Source organism: Pleurodeles waltl, chromosome 10, assembly GCF_031143425.1.
Source record: "Pleurodeles waltl isolate 20211129_DDA chromosome 10, aPleWal1.hap1.20221129, whole genome shotgun sequence".
Taxonomy (NCBI): Eukaryota; Metazoa; Chordata; class Amphibia; order Caudata; family Salamandridae; genus Pleurodeles; species Pleurodeles waltl.
The window spans coordinates 493251354-493273487 of record NC_090449.1 but is presented as its reverse complement, the minus strand read 5'-3'; the positions used below and the strand labels follow the sequence as shown (position 1 = coordinate 493273487).

The 22134-nt window shown below is 40.0% G+C and overlaps 1 protein-coding gene across 1 annotated transcript in view; it reads right to left on the bottom strand.

Moving 5' to 3' along the window:
- LOC138261651 (zinc finger protein 84-like) overlaps window positions 1–10914 on the bottom strand; it is a 252506-nt gene extending 241592 nt beyond the window's left edge. The window contains exon 1 of the mRNA XM_069210820.1: window positions 9744–10914. Within this exon, the coding sequence (XP_069066921.1) occupies window positions 9744–10421 (678 nt within the window). The 5' untranslated portion in view covers window positions 10422–10914. The remainder of the gene's footprint in view (window positions 1–9743) is intronic.
- Window positions 10915–22134: the final 11220 nt, after the last annotated feature.

The following is a 22134-nucleotide window of genomic DNA, read 5'->3' as shown; positions in this document are numbered from 1 at the left end:
AATAAGGGACATTGAAGCCAACTACTAGTAAGCAAGGACCGGGATCTACACCCCATTCAGGTAAAAAAAAAAATGTGTTGCATGCGACTGCGCATGTGCGGTCTCAGTCGAAAACCAACAAAGCTTTTTCCTCAATAGATTACCTAATATTGGAATGGTTCTTGGTATTACAGGGTTTTGTAAGAAATGTACGCATGCTATAAACTACTACTAAAGACCAACTAACACCACCCGCTTACATGGTTCTTAAACCAGAGTAAGGTCCTCGGGTAGAAGGAGTGTCAATACATAAAGTTGATTTTGGGTGCCTTACGAAAATGCAGATAAGTAGAGTGCCTATTTCAAAAGTGAACAAGAAATAAATTTTGTGTAAAAATAATTTCATATGAAACATGTTTAAAATGGCATAAAAAGATTGACTTACAATACATTAACACAGGACTGTAATCACTACTGTGCCATAGTACAGACGTTTAAACTACACACAACAACGAGAAAGTAAGCTATGTTATTACATTCTCAATGTGAAATAAAATGACAACGGACCAAAATGGAAAACAGTAAATGAATGGGAAACCGATAGCAAGGCTTTAAGATTGATGCTTTTCTGTCCTGGTATGCAGTTTAGTTATACGTATAATCACAGCTGACAGGAAGATTTTTTAAAGTGGGAAACAATGGACAAAGGTTGTTAGATGATCATTCGGATCACCGTACCCTAAACTAACAACGTTACAAGACAAGTTACACTGAACCAATATGCCTCTTGAAAAATGCAGGGCTAGAGTCATATCCAGCCTATCGTCAGTCCATACTCTACATTAGATACAACTCTACGCGCAGTTCACCTCAAGAAACAGACAAGCTGATGGGTGGATAAAGCAGAGCTTTCCTAGAGGGTTAAGTCACTCCCTGCGCTTTCAATCCCTAAAAGGAACTCCAGTATCTGTGTTAAGGCCACAAAGGAATTAAACTTTATTCCATGATCTTACACTGCTTTACACATTATGGAAAGAATCCTTAAGTTCACTGTCATGAACATTCCATACTTGCAGCTAAACACTTTGAACTATAGGTTTCCTGCTCTAAAATGTGCAATACAAGAGCCGGTAAAATACCAAAGTGAATTCCAGGGCTTGAAAAATCTACTAGTTTTATTTTATGAGGTCAAGCTATTTTTAGTTTTCACTTGGCCTTCTGGCAAGCGGACAAAGAACAGGTGTTCTGTTCAGTCAGAAACTGAATTAGCAATTAAGATGCCTTTAAAACGTATTTGTGTGACATTTGCTCTGTGTTCAGAGACAGGGCTCAAAAGTCAGCTTATCTTCTTGAAATACAAATACTTTTCATTGTGAATGCAGAGGTGCAGGATTGTGTAAGGTAAACTGTCTGACCCAAGTGAAATGAAAGGCTTTTGGTATCAGGTTTTTCCTAACACACATTTATTTAACTAAGTCAACTTTACAAACATTTCAAAATATACTTCAGTAGCTGTGAAAAAAAAAAAATTCTACTTCTGTGTGATGATTTTTTTTCATTGAATGAACACTTTACTTTGTGATGTGCAAATGCTAAATGTTTTCTGAACCCCAATTTGCACAGTTTCTTGTTAATACACTATATAGATTTATCTGTAAAGCTGCAAGTTAGTGGGAAGGGTTTTGGACATTTCTTGGAAATTTACTGTCTGTAAATAACAGTGCGCTACCAGATCATGCTTTAGTAATATATATATTAAAAGTGAGTGTTTAAACAAACTGAGAAACACTCCTGCCCAGATGACAAAGCTATTAGTAAACTAAGAGGCAAGTCATGCATGGATCATGTGTACCCTATATGTGGGCTAGATTTATTATACATGGAGCAAATGTTCAGTGTATTTAATCAAACAAAAGAGGATTTTTTTTTTGCAGCAGCAGCAGCAGAAATGCCAAACTCACATATTTGAAGGTGTACTCATATGTGAGAATGAAGAAAAAGGAGACTGTAAAATACAATATTTGCTTATGATCACACAATCTGAGGCCGTTTCCAAGTCAAGTACATTACAGTTATGTCGAGTAGATTATTCAAGCTACTCGACTTGCAGGTCTAGTAACATTTTTATGATTTTTGAAGGCCTGAATTCACAATTAAGAAGCATTGTCAAATGAATATTACTCATCTGATTTCCTATACTGCAAATATTGACACGATTAAAAAAAGAAAGTTATAGATTCTGCAGTAGGTTGCTGTTGCAATCCGCATAAACCATGGTAAGAGTTACTGCAATGCCCTCCCTTTGCTTGTAAAAAGTGTGAAAACAGTGTTTAGCTATTGCTTTTAGTTGGTTGCCATTTTATTATGTGGCTTATTGATTGTATATCACTCAAGTATAAAGTAAATACATTAGAATGAAAGATTGTGATTAGGGTATTCAGTGACTGTTACATGAAAATGTTATATGGCCATAAATGTTTGCTACTGGAGCACTACAAACATGTCAAATGTCTCTAGGTGCACATAACACTAAAGGTAATTCTGCTACAGAAATATCAAAGTAAGATCACAGCTGCAAAATTGTGCAACTGTTATTAAAAGAAATGCAGCAAAGAAGTAAACTGGTGCATCACATTCTGCCATTCTCTAGACCTTTCCTTTCTAAGATGGGGAATAACAATTGCAGTCGTGGCAAAGGGAAATTGATCAAACACTTATGGCGTATGTGGGAAAGGAACAGTGAAAATGAAAGGGAAGAATATGCACCAAAGTATGTCTTTCTAGTGAGGACAGTGTTTTCCATGCAAGGCCAGGCTGGCTCTGAATATAGGTCAAAGGTGAACCCATTAAGAGATTCACCCTTGCTTCAAAAGGTAACAAAGAGAGGTAAAATTAAGTAACAGGCAAATAAGAAAAACACACAAATACTCCAAAACAAGGCCTTAACACACAATGATGGCTATATTTCTGAACCCTACATTCTCTTTGTAGCCTTTTCTAACATTATACTGCACAAAGAAACAAGCCAGTAAAGAATGTGATTTCATAACCCTGAGACACTATTTGGATCGGGCCTAAGAAATTTGCTTTGCATGGATGGAGAAGGAAGAGTAGGCGCCGTACAGTCTTACTTGTACTGTAAAACAAGCCAGGCTAAGCGAAACAGAAAGGTGATGCAATAACGAATACACATGAAGAAATAAAGGGTTATGTTTTTTCCTGGGTTAAGGGTGTGGGGGTTTGCAATTCTTCTGTATTGAGGCAAAGCTGTACACCAGTTTAGAGCAACTGAAAATTGGGTTTTACAAAACGCTTATGAGAGGAGGGCAGAGAAGGTACATGAGAGTGTGGAAAAATGTGTGCATGTGTTGCAAGAGACCTACAGATCTGTTTGTTCCGAAATAGGACTGTCACTTCTGAAACTGCAGAGAAAAGTCTCCCAATTTAGTTTAAGTTAGCCAAATACAAGAGAGTCTGCTATCTTTGGGAAATGTTTGAGTCTCAGTCTATCCTTTAAATGCACTACATTATTTTGAGCTTTTGAAAGGGAATAAGAAATATCAGTTTCTATGGACCAATGACCAAATAACTGTCAAGTGAGTGCTGGAATTTCGATTAGGAAAGAGTGTCTTCCCAGTGGTCCCAGCATGCTAGTTAAACATAAAGTATCCTCACAGCAGATCACGTTAAATTTGTTAAAACCAAATTAAAAAAGCGTTGTCCAATGCCCCAAATACCCACTCCAGTTGAAGCAGAAGAAGGAATTTGCTCAGTTATTTTTGCTTTTTTAGAACAAGACACACTTGTTCACAGTTCTAATATTTGCAACACCCCTATCCCACCTATCAAAAAGTAAAGCAAGGAGATATATCACTTAGTGCAAAATCTGGTAGCTGTAAGTCTAATGGTTGCTCAGTTTATGTGTTATGTTAACAATTTTATAAAACACAACTACTACCCCACAGGGTGTCGCAAATACAGAGACCAAAATATCCTTTATAAAATACACAGCTACCTATGTCATTGTAGTGGCTTTATGTTCTGCATGCATTTACATTACAAGTCATATGTTTGGTTCACATTTGAAAAAGGAAAAAAAAAAAAAAAAAAAAAAAAAAACACACTTGTCCTGACTTATTAAGGGCTATGTAGAATCACCTAGAATGGTCACCTGAGCCAGCAAGAAAGACCGTGTTTCCCCAACATTCCCAAAAGGTTCCATTTTTATTAAATATGTGGACAACCAGACGGTCACAATCACTTCTTTAGACCAAAATAAATAAGATTCATTTTATTTACTCCCTGATTTAGCCAGGGAACGTCACAAAGCCTCCAAGGAGTAGTTGGTTTTCTAGTAGGTCACAACATTTATGCAGGAGAAAGACACTTCTTTATAAATCATATCAAAGCTATTCAAAGTACCACGTTCACTACTCTGTCACAAAAGTGCAGGCTTTCAGAGACGGGGATGGGGGGGGGGGGGGTTAGTTACCATAGATACTAGACCCTCTAAATTACCTCATCACGAAAGACACTCCTGAACTTATCCCTGGTTCAAGAAGTGAGGAGTTCTTGTATTTTTAAAGAGTCATCTTTCTTCAGCCAAAGACCATGATTAGCCAGATTATTCAAAATCTTACACACTGTACTTTCATGAAAGACAACAGTTTTGTCATTGAGTGTCCTCTTAAACACATAGGGACAATAAGAATCCTGTTGCTTACTTGTCTGCTTTCTACTCTGATTCTGTTGGATTGCCTCCATGTTTACCTGTATGCAGGAGCTCCTACTGCCAGTTGGCTGAAAGGTCTGAAAATATTGTGTTGGTTTCTTCACTTATGTATGCTGTTCCTCATTCTGTGGTCGTCCTCTTGCTCACAAATAAGCCTCAAAACGTGTCTATGTAAAGATAGACAATTTTACTTCACATATCAGTTTTGTAAGGTGCTCTGTGTTGAATCCTGTCTCATTTTTTGTCCACCAGACGGTAAGCCACATGATTTGGAATTGATCTTAGAGATACACTGCTACTCAGCTTGGGTACTGCTGTCTATATTGACAACAGGCATGCAAAACCCCTCCCTACCTGCAGTCCTTGAGATTCTTACTCTAAAAAGAATTAGACCACAAAATAGTATACTATAATTACTCAGAAGCAAGAAATGATGGACTGTAAGGCTGAGTAATTATAATGTAAATTCTAAAACTGTACAGTTTTGTCAGGGTGTTATGTTAGTTAAGCCCACCGTCTTGCATCTATGATGTTTGATTTAAAAAAAAAAAAAAAAAAAAAAAAAAAAAAACTCTTCTCTATTGGCCGTTGGAGAGCACCAAATGGCTGGAGCAGCCGACTCAGTTCCAAGTCCTGAAGAAAGTAAATTAAACTTGGAAGGTACATCTTGTCCCTCCCCAGGGTCCTATCTCCAATCCTCTTTTACCCTACTTACTTTCACATCTCTCTTCTTTAGTCCCTGTAGCTGGGATTCACTGCTCTTTTCTTTATGTGTTGCAGTATACACAGAAAAGAATACCACAGCCACTTTCTTTTTTAGTGAAAACATTTTTATGTCTTTTCCATGAAAATCATACTATTTTTGTAGAACTATTTTGTCATTATGTTTTTTTACCAAGGGCAAATTTCGTCAGCCTGGCTTTCTTTATGTTGACATTTCCTCATAATGATCCAATACCCTAGCAGACTACCGTTCTCAAAGGATTCAGTGTAACTCTAAAAGTGTATATATGTTTGAACTATAAGTGATTATCAACCAGATAATAACTTTATAATGAATTGGTTCACAGTTAAAATTGAAAGCTGCATTATTTAGTCAACTTGCAACGTATGAAATATTTACATATTTTTTTCTTTATCTAGTAACCTGGAGTGTCTTTGTACGAGTTGTAATGCCTACTATAAAAGAGCGTTCTCTCCTTTCACTGTTCCTCTGTAAGGGGGGGGGCACTATCATTCGCTCTAAAAACGGTATTTGGGGAGTCATAACATTTCACAATGTTCGTTATTTATAACAGCTGCTTGAAATCTCATTACACCTTTTATCTATGTTAATCTTTCTTTACTTTGAGATAGATAGATATATATAATATTCCAGTCAAAAAATAATTTCAGACATAACGTGCTTCTCAATGAATAGCAATTTACAAGGGTAACAACAACTTATTAGGAAAAAAAAACTACACATTAAAAGATCACATGCATATCATCAAAAACAAATAGGTAAACTCAGGGAAGAAAAATAAATAAATACAGAGGCTCATTTCATATAAGCAAAAAGCTATTCGGTGGAGAAACAAACAGAACTAATTTTTGGTTGAAATTAATAGAAACACAAAAAGAAGAATATATAAGAGAGCGAGAGAGACAAAGATTAAAAAATGCACAAGGATATATCATTTTTGTGCCATGGAAAAGATTTTCTTTTCTTTTTCAAAATGATGGTAAGGAAGGGGGATAGGAGTGAGCGTATGGGGAAAAAGCAGTGATAAGCAGGAAGAAAGGTGGGAAGTTCTAGCATCCTCAGAAAAGCAGTTTTTAAGTGTGGCATTAGCCAAGCCCTTTTGATTTTACTAAAGGTATCCATACTTAATGTACGTAGAGGACTTTAAGTCAGACCTCTTCATCCATTTGTCCCCTTTTGTGTCATTCACATTTTCACCTACCTACTACAACATAGATCATAAGGCAATGGGCAAGCCCACTTCAGCCATTAGTTAACATCACAATGAGCGATGGCGTTCTGCTCTTTAGGAAGGAGACCATCTGTATATAAAGAAATTCACTTTAGTTCCACACACCGCTAAGAAATGTGTGCTTTCTGAGAAAGCTGGTTCAAGACAATTCTTTCTCGAATTGCCGAGTACCCAGCGACTCTAACAATCACACTTTTACAAAAAGCACAACAAAAGAAGCATTGGAAAAGCTCAAAAGTTGGCACCCAATTCTAGAACTACTGGATTTGCCAATGTTTACTTTCAAAAGTGACCCATCACCCAGGGACAAAATGTAGGATGAGAAGCAAAGGACGAGGGGATACATCTTGTAGAAAAATAAACTGAATTAATTCATATTTTAAAGTAAAACCATTTACACCCTAAAAATGGATGTAAAGAATTGTCAAAAAATATGCCACAAATTGTTGTTTTTTAACCACCAAATACCATTCTACATGAAAATTTACACTAAACTGTTTTAAGTAAATGGTTTCTCAGTACCAGTAGTTTCTGAAGCTGATCTCACAAAATTGCACACAACTAGTTTGTATACAAGCCTGCATTACAAATCTATTTTAATATTGTTTTCACCAATTATATAACACTTGTTCATACTCTTTCTAGCTTATTATATTAACAAAGGTCTCTAGTAACCTACAATAATGAGCTGTTCATTTTAATAAACTATAGATCACAAATTAAATACAACCAAAGCTAACAACCTTATACTATAAAGTTAGTTCTTTAATCATATTTCTTTATTGCACACTTTTGTTTGAAAATATTTACATGGTCATTCAAAAATGAAATTGAAATTCTATCAAATTAAGAAATGTATGCATGGCACTAATCTCAAAAGGTCCCTCAAAAACTTATTTGACCTTAGCTTATGTACAAAACTGTACAATCCTAGTTCCAATGTAATGAAAGCAATGTCTTTTAAAGGAGGAAAAATATGTTTGTTCAAAAGCAAAGTTTATTAAAAATGTTTAATCTTTTACAAACCGGTTAGTGGATTTATCTTGTTTTATGAGACATTTTTCAATCTCAGTATCCCTATTCAAGAAAGAAGATCTGAAAGAATATGAGTTCTCCAATATGTTAAGCATCAAAAGGTGATAAGAGACAGTGACCTATAAATAACAAATAGGATTAACATATCACCTGTGGTATCTGTAAATAGGAGTTTCAATGGTTACTTTTCCAGAGGCAATAGTAATGACTCTCCACCATCAACAATAAAGAGCATACAACTTCAATGGTACTGAATGAAGGATTCTGATGTTATTTCAGAAACTGTGTATTAGTGATTAAGAGCACATTGATTTAAAAGTTCATTCTTAGCCTAATATACAAGTTTGACAGCAGTGTTTGTTGACTTAAATTGAAGTAATTATGAAGCATCCAAACTTCAATATAAGATATTATGTTTATACTAGGTGAATACTTAATTCACATGATTGGACGTATTCTAAGAACCTAAAAAACAACAACCTGAATTATGCCCGAGTTGTGAAATGAACAAAATCGAACTATTAAGATTGTCAAATAAATATCATTTTTAAATAGAGTAAATTTTGTGTATATGCTTCAATATTAAGGGTGTTACATTATTAACAAGTGGTTATAAAAATAATTAGATTACTTCATATCAGTAAAACGCAGTATAAAATGTTATGGGTGGCATGAAAATTATATTAAAAAAACTGAACAAATCAGTAAGAAAATACCCTACCATAAAGACTATTTGTATAAGTCAGGCACATTCTTATCACTGCATTACTAAGCAATGTAATTGCTAAACGCACACTATCTGACCCAGTTTTGGTGGCATATAGAAATGTGATAAAACAAAGAAGATACAAAACAAATAACACTTATGATGAAGAAATATGAAGTGACTGTGATGAATTATTGAAACTGAGAATGGGCCTGTCTACAAACAGCACGGAGAATATTCTGTTTTTTTATTAATAAGTGCTGATGTGTCAAAAATAACGAAAGCTAAAAAGGTAGGGTGATCGATATAGATAATAAAAGCTAAAGACAGGGTGACCGATATAGAAAGCATTTTAAAAACATATTTGCATTCACAGTTAAAAGGACAGAAATGTGTGCAATCAATGCCATCAATGTCCTGAGTTGGTGATAACGCAACTTACTACTGTATTTTTTGTATTCACGTTTTCTTTGTCAATAGTTATTTTAGAACATAGAATTTATTCCGTTAAATATTGGCAGACCACACATAGTGAAAGGAGTAGATGGTACCCTGAACACTGGTGCACAGTAAGCATACTCCAGGATTCTGACTTGGCTACTAGAAAGGGTCCTTCTCCTCCTACTTTTGCAAAACACCCTCAAAGCCTAACATTAAGCTGAAATTGGGCATCCACTACTTCACATATGTAAATATGCCCTCTGCAAATTACACATACTAGATTCTGTAAATGTCCTTTCAGTGTTACTTCCACCTCCCTTACAGCTCAGGGTTATGTAAAGCATTCATATATTGCTTTAATAATGTGTAATGCACTGAAACGCTCAAGCTTCTCTATATATATATATATATATATATATATATATATATATATATCTATATCTATCTATATATAAAATCAAAATTTCTGCTCACTTCACACAGCAAACAGTAGGTCGGGTTAGGTGTGATTTAGGAAATGTATTCGACACTTTGCAGATATGATATATTCCTGCCATAAGGCCGCAGAGAAAAGTGGCTCTAGAACTTAACTAGCCTGTTTGTGAAACTGCATCTCTGCAGAGCGAACAATCTTTCGTCCAGTCGTTTTACACTGCAATGTTATTTTTGCTATTGTAGGTGCATTTGTGGAAGTCCCTTCTCGCAAACATATGCATCGTTCATAAATATCACATCTATGAATAAACTGCTGCAGAGTTGTGTGGGAGGGGAGTGGAACTCCAATGATTAATGAGCAGCTACAATGCGTTCACTAGGTACTCGACCACTGTCTGCACTTGTCTCTAGCAAGTTATACTCAGCACATGACACTTACCAGTGCCTCCTCAGTCTCGAGTGAGCTTCCGCTCTCATCGCAGCTCTCAATTGGAGTGGCCACTTCTTCTCTGGCACTGCGCTCGAGCGCCCTGCGTTTCAACCACGGCGGTTTATAATCCATGAATGGACTATCACGGTAGACGTCCTCCAACCGCCCCTGAGTTATCTCGCAGATGCGGGCAATCTCCAAGGCGCGGTTCAAGCAGAGGTGTGGACCCTCGTTGATCATTTTCTGTCGCACCTCCTGCAAATAAACACCGCACACAAGTCGGTCCCGAATCATCTCTTCTGTGTTAACAAAACAGCAGTCCTGGGCCAGCAAACTCATCTCGGCCACGAACTGCTCCAGTGGTTCTCCAGGGCTCTGGCGCCGCTCATAGAACTTTGAGCGGGCATATATGGGGTTCTCCTTCACTTTCACCCACTCATCGAAGCGGATGTAGTAGGTGTCCAGCCTGCTGCGGTCTTCGGCAGGAATACCTACCCAGGTGTTGAAGATGTCACGTCCTTTCTCGCCCACCCATATGAGAAGGTAGCAACACTTCTCATCCTCCTTCGTGGAGCGCAGAGGCCCCTGGAACACGAGCTCCGCATGCTGCTTGAACTTCCGCCACTCCTCGGACAGCGCCGGACTGTCCCAGTTCATCCTGGGCAGTTGCCCCCCTGGAAACTCCATGGCTTGTGCTGCACCTTCCTTTATTAATATTTCAAACCCAGAGCCAGATTTGCAGGGGGACCCTGGCCAATCGTGGCAAGGGGTGCTTGCTGAGAGAAACAAAACAAGACGCTTGGGCCCCAAAGGGATAAATGGTTATAGAAAAAGGACTAGAAAAATGGGAAGGCACGTTCCCGCGAACCCTTTGAATCGGGGTTTTGAGCGCGGCACCCCGACCCTGCTCTAAACTCCCGCGCGGAAGTAGAGTGCACGGGGTGTAGGGGCTGTAAAAGGTGGGAGAAATACGACCTTCCCGTGATCCCTTTCAATCCGGAGGCTGGAACTGCACAATATCAAATCGCCGCCCTCACTGCAGCATTTAGGAAATGAGGTAAGGCCTCACTCGGAGAGATGAGCCGGCAGTGGGCTAGAGCGCCATACACACTCAAGGCATGTATACGAATTTAACAGAGCGCCGCCTCGTGGCTCCCAAAGAGTGCCAACAGTAAACTGAAGAACGCCTGATACCCTTATGGAGGCCTTAGTTGTCTCCTAGGCAGCAAGGCTACAGATTGCGACAGGCGCCTGCGTGTGGGCCATAGAGTCTCGCAAACCCCCGTTTAGCTAGACTGTCTACTGAGAGACAGCAGGGTGCGATACAATAGTGCCGAATGAGGGCTTCCTATTCGCGGTTGAAACATGCGGGCAATTGGAAAAGGGTGCTTTATAATAGATCTACGTTTCTTTGCATTCTGCAAATACGATATTTATGTTGCTGAGATTTGAAAGAAAGGTACCGGATCGATGTTGTGTATACTACGCGTTTTCCGTTATTCTGTAACAGTTTTGGGAATAGAAGGCTGTATTATCCATTATCTTTTTCCTGGTTTATTTTTACACCACACTCAAGGAAAACACTGTGATTCGCACCATCCCGCATTCTGAAGCAGGGAACGTTAACATTAAAAGAAAACACCCATCACTATAAATAGGCGTGTTTTTTGTTGTTGCTTGCGAGTCAAGTTTGTGTCGAGTCTGTGTCCTTTTGCATTTCGATCCTGCTATTTGGTGCTTAGATTGTGCGTGTTAATATCATTTACTGTGATAAGGGTTGATTGGGAATACTATGTGTCTAGTATCTGAGCGTGTGGCGTCACCTTAGACAAGTCATAACTTTGGTTTGTACGGGAAACCGAGACTGCCCCAATTCAGCTACGTCATTTATTTGCTTATACAATTAAAGGCAAAGCTGTGTGGTGAAACAGCCTTGTTCTCAACTGATACATTTTCTTATGTTACAGGGGGCTCCTGCCTATTGGTTACCATTGTTTGGCTTGATTACCACTCATTTAATTGTCTCTCTATGGTCATCACATGCCAGCTTCACTACCTCTTCAAGTATTTGTCCCTCCCCTGGAGCTTGGCCCAAGTACTGCTTCATTGTTCCAGTATCTGTCTTTTCACTGCTCACACTTTCTGTGGTACTTTATTTTCTTTTAGTTGCTTCCCTCGTCATTGTGTATGCTTGCCAAGGTCGCCGCTTGCCCTATTGTCATTGCTTGCCCTGCCCGCCCCGTGTCGTTGCTAGGGTTGCCCCTGTCCAGTTTTATACTAGTACCTCCATTATTTTGATGTCCCAGCTGGTGCAAAAATAAGCAAAACATCCAAGCCTGTAGTTTTAGCCCGTATATACACATATTTCAAACAGGGTATATACATATAAATCACTTTTACAATGTGTTCTAAAGCTGCATTATTGATCCACGACTAATAAAGACTGGCCAGTATTTTTCTCTTGCGAAGGTGGCAACCCTAGTCGTTGCTTGCCCCATCCCTTCCCCTGTTATTGCTTTCCCCGTCTTGCTTTGCCCAGTTGTTGCTTGCCCCAGCCCCCATCAAGAAAAAAAACTATGGCGTGCAGATGCCTATAAAACACTTGACTTCTGTGGTATTTATGCACTCTTTATAAAGCAGCCTCCACACAACGCTGTTAGCGTGCCTGGTCCTTAGTAAGTATACTTACAAGGGGACGCATATAGATCGATGAACCTTTTGGATTGTATGGAGTATCCTAGCAATGAAGTGACCAATGTTATCAATATTCAATATAACCAATCAATAACCATTAAGAGAATCATTAATCATTAGACAATTATATCAGCATTTCATGAAGAACCACAACTCAATATACATTTTAACAATTTTTATTTCTCTATTGGTTACAATTCTAATGCATAAGGTTAACTCCAACTTTATTCAATCAACTCGGAATTAATTCATTAGTGACCACCAATAACATAATCTAATCAGAACTTGTGAAAACATATGCTCTAATGCTTCCACATAAGCCAACAAAGATGAATATATCAACATTAATAGCAGAGTTCAGCATTCAGTTTGTCAGTGATTTGTCACTGTCAATGCCACCCAAAGGAACCTTACCTAACCCAGATTAACATTAGCATGTGGGACTTCATGCGAAAACGATTTAGAACATGAATTTGGAAAGACATCTAACTAAGAGAATTACCTATTTAAACAGTGCAGTTAGTACCTAGAAAAAAAGGCACAAAAGGTCATCAGTCACATTTGTTATAGCTACCTATCCACGGAATGGATCAGCAACAAAGTCAGTCTTTGTCATCAGGTCATCAATCGATCAGCAACGCATCAGGCTCTCAATAGCATGAGGCCAATAACAGAATCTCGAATCTTGTCTTCCGAAATCATCAACTCTCCCCTCACATCTGAAGTTTTTAGCCCCCTGTCATGACATTTTATTAGAGTTTCTCAGTCCATCCCCCAATTCCTAATTGGTCAATTAGTCACCTGTTATTACCCTAACCAATAAGCTTTATTTTACAAATCTATGAATTCTAATATTACGGCGTTCTCAGTTAGTTGATTGGTTCACTGTACGATGTCCTCATCGTCGGCTCATCAGGTATCGAAAATGTTGCATATTCTTCTCCAGTCAGTGTCTCTATTGTTCGAGTCCTGGGAGAGTACATCTTGTCTGTTTTACACCAAATGTGTTACATGCCTAGTTCCATCATCTCCTGTCCGTTAGTTCATTGCAGAAAATTCTAGCTAAGCAGGCTCTTTTACATGAGCAGTTCAAGGGCAGTTTAACATCTCAGCTTCTCTACAGTGCAAGGCTATGTAGCTTCTGCATGAGGCTGGCAAAACTAGGCCACAACGTCGGCTAAGTTAACTCTATAATATAATGCAAGACACACATTATGCATCTAAATATGACATATTATTACCTTATTGTTGCACATTTTCAATATTCCATGCATTTTCAATCATTTTAGTACAACTTCTTATAAACTGGCAGTCACTCTTCGTGGGCAAATTTTCTTACGTGCACATTAATTTTTCTAGATTAATTCTTTTCCACCATTTTCTTGTTAATCAATAACGCATAAGACTTCTTAATAATTTTAATTAGCATATCTGCTTCAACAGTCCCTCCTCTGATGACTAAATATGTCATCACACTATTCTTTATCATCGTTTTCATAGTTCTATCTCTTCAGTGTTTTGTCTCCTTCTCAAATCTTCTCTATAGATTCTTTCTCTGTTTCGTTCTTTCCTCCTCTGATTATTTTTAGACCTTTTCAATTTGATCTTTTGACACAATTTACATGAACCCCATAATCCTAATATGCAAGCCATCACAATTAATATTCAGTGTATAATTTTTAGTAATACCTCATCCCAAATGTTGCTAAGCCAGTTTCCCACTGATGCAAAACCTTTTCCACCTTTTCCCAAACCCCTGATTCCTTCAATTCCTTTAAATCCTTACTTGAGTTAGTTAGGTTAGTGAGTAAGTCTCTTATCTCCTTACTATTGTTAGATATGTAAGAACAACAATGCCTAGAGTTAATCATTTTACAGACTCCACCGTCTTTCGCTAAAAGACTGTCTAAAGCGAGCCGTTTTGAAGCGTCATAGCTCTACCCGCGACTAGTTCAGTATCTATCAGGAGTATTGCCCCGGTAATGTTTGTCAGCATGTTATCCACAATAGAAGACAACTTTCGTATCTTAATCAAATTCAGGATGACTCCCACTGAAGGAATCACGCACCAAATATATCTCCCATTATTGCAGAAGAGGGTTCCCTCCTTTGTCGCTTATGATATAATTCTGTCAATTTCGGAAACTTGTTTAAGTCATCTATCTGATAAATCTTTGGGAAAACTATCCCCAAATAACATGTCCCATACCATCCTTTTGGAAGACAGTAATAAGCATTGAGTCCATAAATATAATAAATCCCAGGAATCACAGGGTCCTGACCATTCAACATAAAAGTCCACTTATTCTGGAACAAAAACACATGCCTACATTCACTCATTCCTACAAACAAAGTGTTGGTGCGTGATTTTGGCCTATACATACACAAAGCTTCCCTACATGTAGTGCATCTAAAGCTAATTTCCCTTGCGTTTTAATTGTAGTATAAGCATAGTTATTCTTGTAAGTACTTTTCTCTAATAATTAAACCTTTTTCTAGTTTTTCTTTCAACGCTTTTCTACTGTCATCAGTATGTCCTATGAAGCTCTTTTCCAAAGGTGTAAGCAAACAGGTGAGGTTGTTCTTATGTGCATATGCTGTTCCAAATGTTAGTGTAGGCTTAAAGAATCCTCTAACTAATACTATATAATGATCCTTAGCTACTCTACTCAGATACCTAATAATAGGAACAAATGAAAACACATCATAATTGGAGTAAAAATACTGTATATATTCTTGGTTATAGAATCTTGTTAGTAGCAGACTACAGCTTATTCCGTATGTTAATGGCAAGCTATGGTACGTAACTCCTTCTTCCACTGACAAAGGAATTCGTGTACACACAAGACAATCCCTCGCATCCATCATTTCAACATACTCACTCAACAAGCGATAACATTTTTTAGAAGAAAGCTCTTCTTGTTCGTTAGTATAATCATGCAAATACTTCTCATCTAGCTTAAACTTCTCCAAAGCCGTTAGTGTAGTAGTCTCAGGAGCAGGAGTATGAACAGCTCCGTTTACATCAAGAACAGACATTCCCCAATCACCACTATAAACAAGATTCAACACATAATCGCCAATCCAACACACACACACACACACACACACATATATATATATATATATATATATATATATATATATATATATATACACATATACAGTGCCGAGCATTTCTACTTTGATTATTTAACTCAGCCTTGATCTGTCAAGAATCAGAAAGCAGAAGTAACTCTTATATAAAGTACAGTAAAAATACAGAAAATTCTTCTCTCGCAGTACAGTGTCACTCTCAGGAACCCTTTTCCTTTGTCAAAATCGATTAGCAGCTTGTCACATCCAGTTTTGTGTCAATCAGGTTATCAATGTCTCTTTTAGTTTATTTTTCAACAGTCTCTTTAAGGTTTCTCAGATTGGTTCAGCAATTCAGCTTCCTGATCACCTTCAAGTTACATCAAAGTACTGACTCAGAACTTCTCTGTCAAAACAAATGGACATAAACTTGTGTTGCCATTCATTAGTAGTTGCATACTCCCATTCAGGACCTGTGTAACCTTGACTTGCTATTCTCTTTCTTTTCAACTTTCGATCACCATTTAGTTCTCCTTCATTCAATCATTCTTCTTTTCTTGTGGTATCTACTTCTTCCTCTATTGTTTCATTTATGACCAATTCCTTTCTCTTCCCTATCTGTGACTCAGGCCAATTATTTGATTTTCTTGATCCTTCTGTCAATATTCTTCTCAGGATTGGACTCTTCACTTTTACATTCCAGGTTTGGTGCACAATTCAGTTACCTCAAGACAATCATGCTCAGTGTCTTCCTCTTTTTCAATTTCAGCAGTATCACTTGGAAGTAATGTTGCCGGGTTCAGCACTGTACATCTTTTCAATGTTACATTTGGAGCATCTGGTATGCTTCTCTCATACCTTGTCAGTATGGCACCAGTCAAATACTGTGTTTTCGTCCTTGTCAGTAAGATCTCTACAGTATGAGGAACCATTACCGTTAGAGGATATCCCATCACTACTTCCTCACATTGAGAAAGGCAACGCAAACAACCTGGTAAGGCAGCTGCAACTGGGTCCAAGGAAGCTGAAAAATAGGCTACTGGGCGATAAGCACCTCCATGGACCTGCGTCAAAACAGACAAAGAACAAGCATCACGTTCATGACAAAACAATGTGAATGGCTTTGTGTATTCAGGCATTCCCAACGCTGGAGCCTTGCACAAACTCTCAATTCAGTAAACGCTTTCATCTGATCCTCGTCTAATGTAATGGGATCTGTAACATCTTTGTGTGTCAGCTGCTGTAATGGTTTGGCAATTTCAGCAAAATTTGGAATCCACGGTCGACAATAACCTTTCCCAGAGGTTTCCCAGAAACATTGTGACATCTCTTTGTGATGTCGGAGGACTTTTCTGCAATATCATTCTAATCCTTTCTCTGGAAATTCTCCTTGACCCCTTCTCAAATTGGTGTCCCAGGAGTTTCACTGATTTCTGACAATACTGCAATTTCGAAGGTGACACCTTATGTCCAGATTTTTGCAAATGATTCAACAGGGCAATTGAGTCATATTTACACTTGTCCCTTGTTTTGGACGCAATCAGTAAGTCATCAATGTACTGCACTAGATTTGATTGGTACAGTAACTACAATGACTCCAGATTTGTCTTCAAAATCTGATTGAACAGAGACAGTGACTCTGTATACCCTTGTGAAAGCCTGCACCAGCTGTAGACTCTGTCTAGGAATTTGAAACTAAAAAGAAACTGACTATCCTCATGAAGAGGCACACAAAAGAAAGCTTGTGACAAATCAACCACTGTGAACCACTTTGTATCACATGGAATCTGGAACAATATTACTGCTGGGTTTGGCACTACAGGACAACACTTAACCACCATGTCATTCACTTTTCGCAAGTCTTGCACAATGCGCACTTTCCCACACGGCTTCTTTAAGCCCATTATCAGTGAATTACATGGACTGCTCAACACTTCTTTCAAAATCCCTTGTTTTAAAAAGTCTCCAATTATTTGTGCCACTTTCATCAGAAAATCCAGTGCCATGTTATACTATAAAAGCTGCGGAAACACTACATTCTGTTTCAAAGTGATCTTAATCAGTTCCACTCCTTTCATCAGACCCACTTCTTTACCTGACAAGTCCCACACATTTTCCTGCACTGTTCCCTGCAAGTCTGCATGTAATTCTTTCACAGTAAACATCAGGAAAAACTCAATTAACGGGTATTCCTCATTAATGGTTTCATTCTCAATTTCAGGTGTCTGTTCTTCCTCATCATCACTATTTGTCTGAACTGCTATTCTAGCAGTTGAACAATGAATCGAACATCGGGTCTTACACAATAAGTCCCTTCCCAGTAGGGATACTCGACTTGAGTCACAAACTACAAACTTATGCAGTCCCTGAAAGTTGCCAATCTCAACCTGTCCTGGATCTGTGGTCGGATTTATCAGCTGTCTATTTACTACTCCTACAACCTGAACTGTTCTGCCTGAAAGACGTAAGTTTGGAACTTCTGCACTTCTCACTGTAGAGCGTGTAGCTCCTGTGTCCACTAAGAATGAAACCCTGTGACCCATCACATTTCCTTTCACAAAGGGTCCTCTTTGATCTACTTCTAATGAACCTGCAAGCATACAAGGCTCTTCATCCAAACTAATACTCCATCCATTCATTGTTTATTTCATTCTCACTATGTAATGGGAATTGGTGCACTGTGTCACTACTTCTGTCTTGTCAGGGGGTGAGCACGGCTTAATTTAGTCTGTGTATCTGACTTGCCCTGACTAGAGTGGTGGGTTCTGCCGGGCTTAGGTGTATACCCTAGCCAACCAGAAACCCCATTTCTAACAGTAGTCCTGTAAACATCTCTCAGACCTCTCACTATTGTGTCTGTGTGTGCAGTTTTAACTGCCATTTCATCCTTACAAGCGCACCCACTTGCCAGGCATAAACCTTCCCTTTTACTACATGTACGTCACCCCTAAGGTAGGCTCAAGGCAGCCCCATGGACAGGGTGCAGTGTAATTTAAAGGCAGGACATGTACTGATGTGTTTTATATGTCCTGATAGTGAAATACTGCTAAATTTGGTTTTCACTGTTGCATGGGGATTGCCTTGGAATATCTTTTAGGTGTAAGAGCTGATAGAGATATGGAGTGATCTCTGAACTCACAATTTAAAAATACACCTTTTGGTAAAGTTGGTTTCTAAATTGTAAGTTTGAAAATGTCAGTTTTATAAAGTGGGTATTTTCTTTCTTAACCATTCTGTGCCGCTGCCTGCTTGTGGAATACACATATGGGTCAGGAAGACAGTTGGGCTGTTTGTGAATTCACTCTAGAGAGTCATGCAAAGGGAGCTGAGGTGTGCCCTGCATATTCTGATGGGTCTTCCTTGGCTAGAGTGGTGGGAGGATCTGACACTTCCACCTGAATAGGGCTGTGTCTGTCCTTACACAAAGCAGTTTCCAACCATCTGGAGTGTGTCTGGGGCCAGGGCAGGAAAGGCAGGTTTCTTGTTCACTTCAAAGACTTTTCTTTGAAGTTTGCCTACTTCAAAGACAGAAATGAGTATAAGTATTGGACCTCTGAGACCACAACTTTAGAATCCTTCTGGACTGAGGACATTCTGCCAGGAAGAAGAGCTGGATGCTGTAGGAGGGACTGCCACTCTGCCTGCTGCTTTGCTGTGCTGGCCTGCTGCTTCTGTCCTAGGAGTGAAAGGACTGGACTTTGCTTTCTACATCCTGTACTCCCAAGATTCTCCAAGGGCTTGGACTGAGCTTGCCTCCCCGTAAGAAGTCTCAGGGACATCAAAGACTTCACCTGCCACCACCTGGGTTCTCTTGCTGAGAGTCCTGACTTGCTAAGTTGTGCCAAATCCAGTTCCTGGGCCCCAGGGTGTGAGTTCTGGTGTAACCAAGAAGAAGCTAAGTACATTGACTTCGGATCCGGCGCCCCCGAACATCTCCAAAGTCCCGCAGCAGCGTGAGTCCAGAGTGCCATGTCATAATGTCCGTGACACCTGACTCCTCCACTGCACCTGTGGCCCATTGGTGTGATCGTGAGTCGACGCCTTGTGTCTTGAGCTGCTGGATTCATCAACCCTGCTGGATTGTAAGGAACCCACGCCTCGCCACTGGTGCCTCATCCCTCCCCTGTCTTGTGGTAAGAATCCTCACCTCCCCAGTAGCAGTAAGGAACTGATACCGCACCAGCTCCAGTGACACCTCACCTCTCCGACTCTGGGCAGCGTCTTTGTTTCCTCTTCGTTTTCAAAGGTACTGTGCTTGAGGTCCGTGCAACTCTCCTACCGGCCTGCACTCCCTTGTGAGTGGCCTCGGACTGTTGGGAAGGACTCTGTCAAGACACCATGATAGTCCAGGTTGGACCTATTGTGTTCTTAAGTGCTTCACTGAGATTAAGGGGGTCATTATGAACACAGCGGAAACAACCGCTGTGTTCATGGCGGTCAAAACACTGACCGCCAGCGACCCCGGAACCCCGCCGGCCCTATTATGAACCTTTCTGAGAGCTGGCGGGCAGAAACATTGTTTCCACCCGTCGGCCCTCAGAAAGGCTCGGCCGGGACATTCAATGCCTCTGTGCGCCAGGTGCAGTTGCACCCGTTGCACAAATTTTCAGGGAGTGACCTGCGCGACGGGGCTCTGCACCAGGGCCCCAGCATTGCCCATGCAAAGTGCATGGGCAGTGCAGGGGCACCCCCTCCGCCAAAGACTGGCGGAAAATTAAACATAATCCGCAGGATAGCGCAGCTACCCTGTCGGATGGTGTTTCATCCCGCCACCAGGTTGCCTGACAGCGGGAGCCTGGTGGTGGGTGACGGCTGCCGCTGGCGGCCATCACCTTCTCCATTATATGGCGGTTTGGCCCGCCATGTTCCAAATGAGTGCCTAAATCTTTAAAAATTCAGATCTTTGCTTGTGTATGTTGGATTTCTGTCATTTCAGTCTTGGTTTACTCAGATAAATATTGGCTATTTTTCTGAACTGGTGTGGAGTACTTGTGTGGTATTTTCACTGTGTTACTGTGTGTGTGTTACAAATACTTTACACATTGCCTCTGAGATAAGCCTGACTGCTTGAGCCAAGCGACCAAGGGGGGTGAGCATGGGTTATCTTAAGTGTGGTGCTCCCTTTCCCTGACTAGAGTGAGGGTTCCTACTTGGACAGGGTGCAAACCACTGCCAACTAGAGACCCCATCTCTAACACAAAACATAATAGATGTGTATTAATCCCTAAATCTTGGAGTATCACACTGTAACCTGCCAGGCTACTACTCCATGCTAGAGGTGTGGCTCTCTTATACTGACAACCTGGGGTGGTGCTCAGAGCTCCTCCAGAGGGTCCCTGGGTTTTGCCATCGTGGATTCAAGGTTGGCAGGGAACTCTGAGAGCATCTGAATGGCCATTGCCAGCAGGTGACATCAGAGCCCTCTCCTCATAGGTGGTCATCCAGCTAGGTGACCAATCCCCATTTCAGGGCTATTTAGGGTCTCTCCTTTGGGTAGTTTCTCAGATTCTGATTGCATAACTCCAGCAGGAATCCTCTTCACCCTCCACTTTGACTTCTGACCAAAGATACTGCATCTGGACTCTTCAGGACCCTACAAGCTACAACAAAGAAGCGAGACACCTTCTGCAACATTGTCTCTCTGGCTCAGCAACTGCAAGATATCCCTGGTCGTGCATCCTCTGAGGACAGCCCGCCTTCAGCCTGCATCAGAAGAAAGAAAGAATCTCTCTTGCAGTGAAGGAGCATGAAAGGAATGCTGGGTTTGCTAAACCTAATCTGCCAATGCCATGTCCATGAGAGGAGCCCCTAACCCTTGTTACCTTGGAATGAGGTCTCAATCTCAGACTCCGCAGGGACACGAAGACTGGGTCAGCGTCAAGACGACTGCAGCATCGATATCAGCGATGGTGGCGATGCCCTCTGGTCGGAATCTCTCTGATTATCTGTCTAAAGTGTGATGTATTTATACAGATCCACAAGGACCCCTGACGTAGGTGTGTTCCCAAACAATAGGTAACAGACATGCTTGGGACGGCAGTTAATATAAACAATCCCTTGAAAGTATAGAGAGGGAAAATCCCTAAGTGTGAACACCTACTGTTTGTTTGTCTTTGGTGCTTGATCTTGACGCCTTAGCGCGGTGACACTGATAATGTAACTCATAACAAGTGGCCTAACTTTAAACAAGGCAGCCATCTTACAAGAATTAAATAATTAAATGGGCTAAGACAGAGCAAGCTAAGTAGGTTAAAAGTCACTAGGTGACGGGGGCACAAGTCTGCAAGCCAGAGGCTAAGCTAACTCCTGTTATCCCATTAAAACAGACTAGGATTCACTACACCCTCCCCATTGCCGTAACAGGTATGAGGAAGGTAAAGGAACCCAAACGCTAAAATTGCTCTGAACTAAAAGCTAAAAGCATAAAAACAAGCCAAAAAATCTTTAAAATGTGTTAAAAAGATATTAAAAACACATACAGAGATGTTAATGTCAACCATGACAAGCACAGTATGCCAAAGCAAGTTAATATAAATGCATAATTTTGAAACAGGAATGGCAAATCAATTCATCAAATTATTTGCTGTACGCATGATCTTGAAGAGTGTCATCAAAGCCACCAACCAAGGAA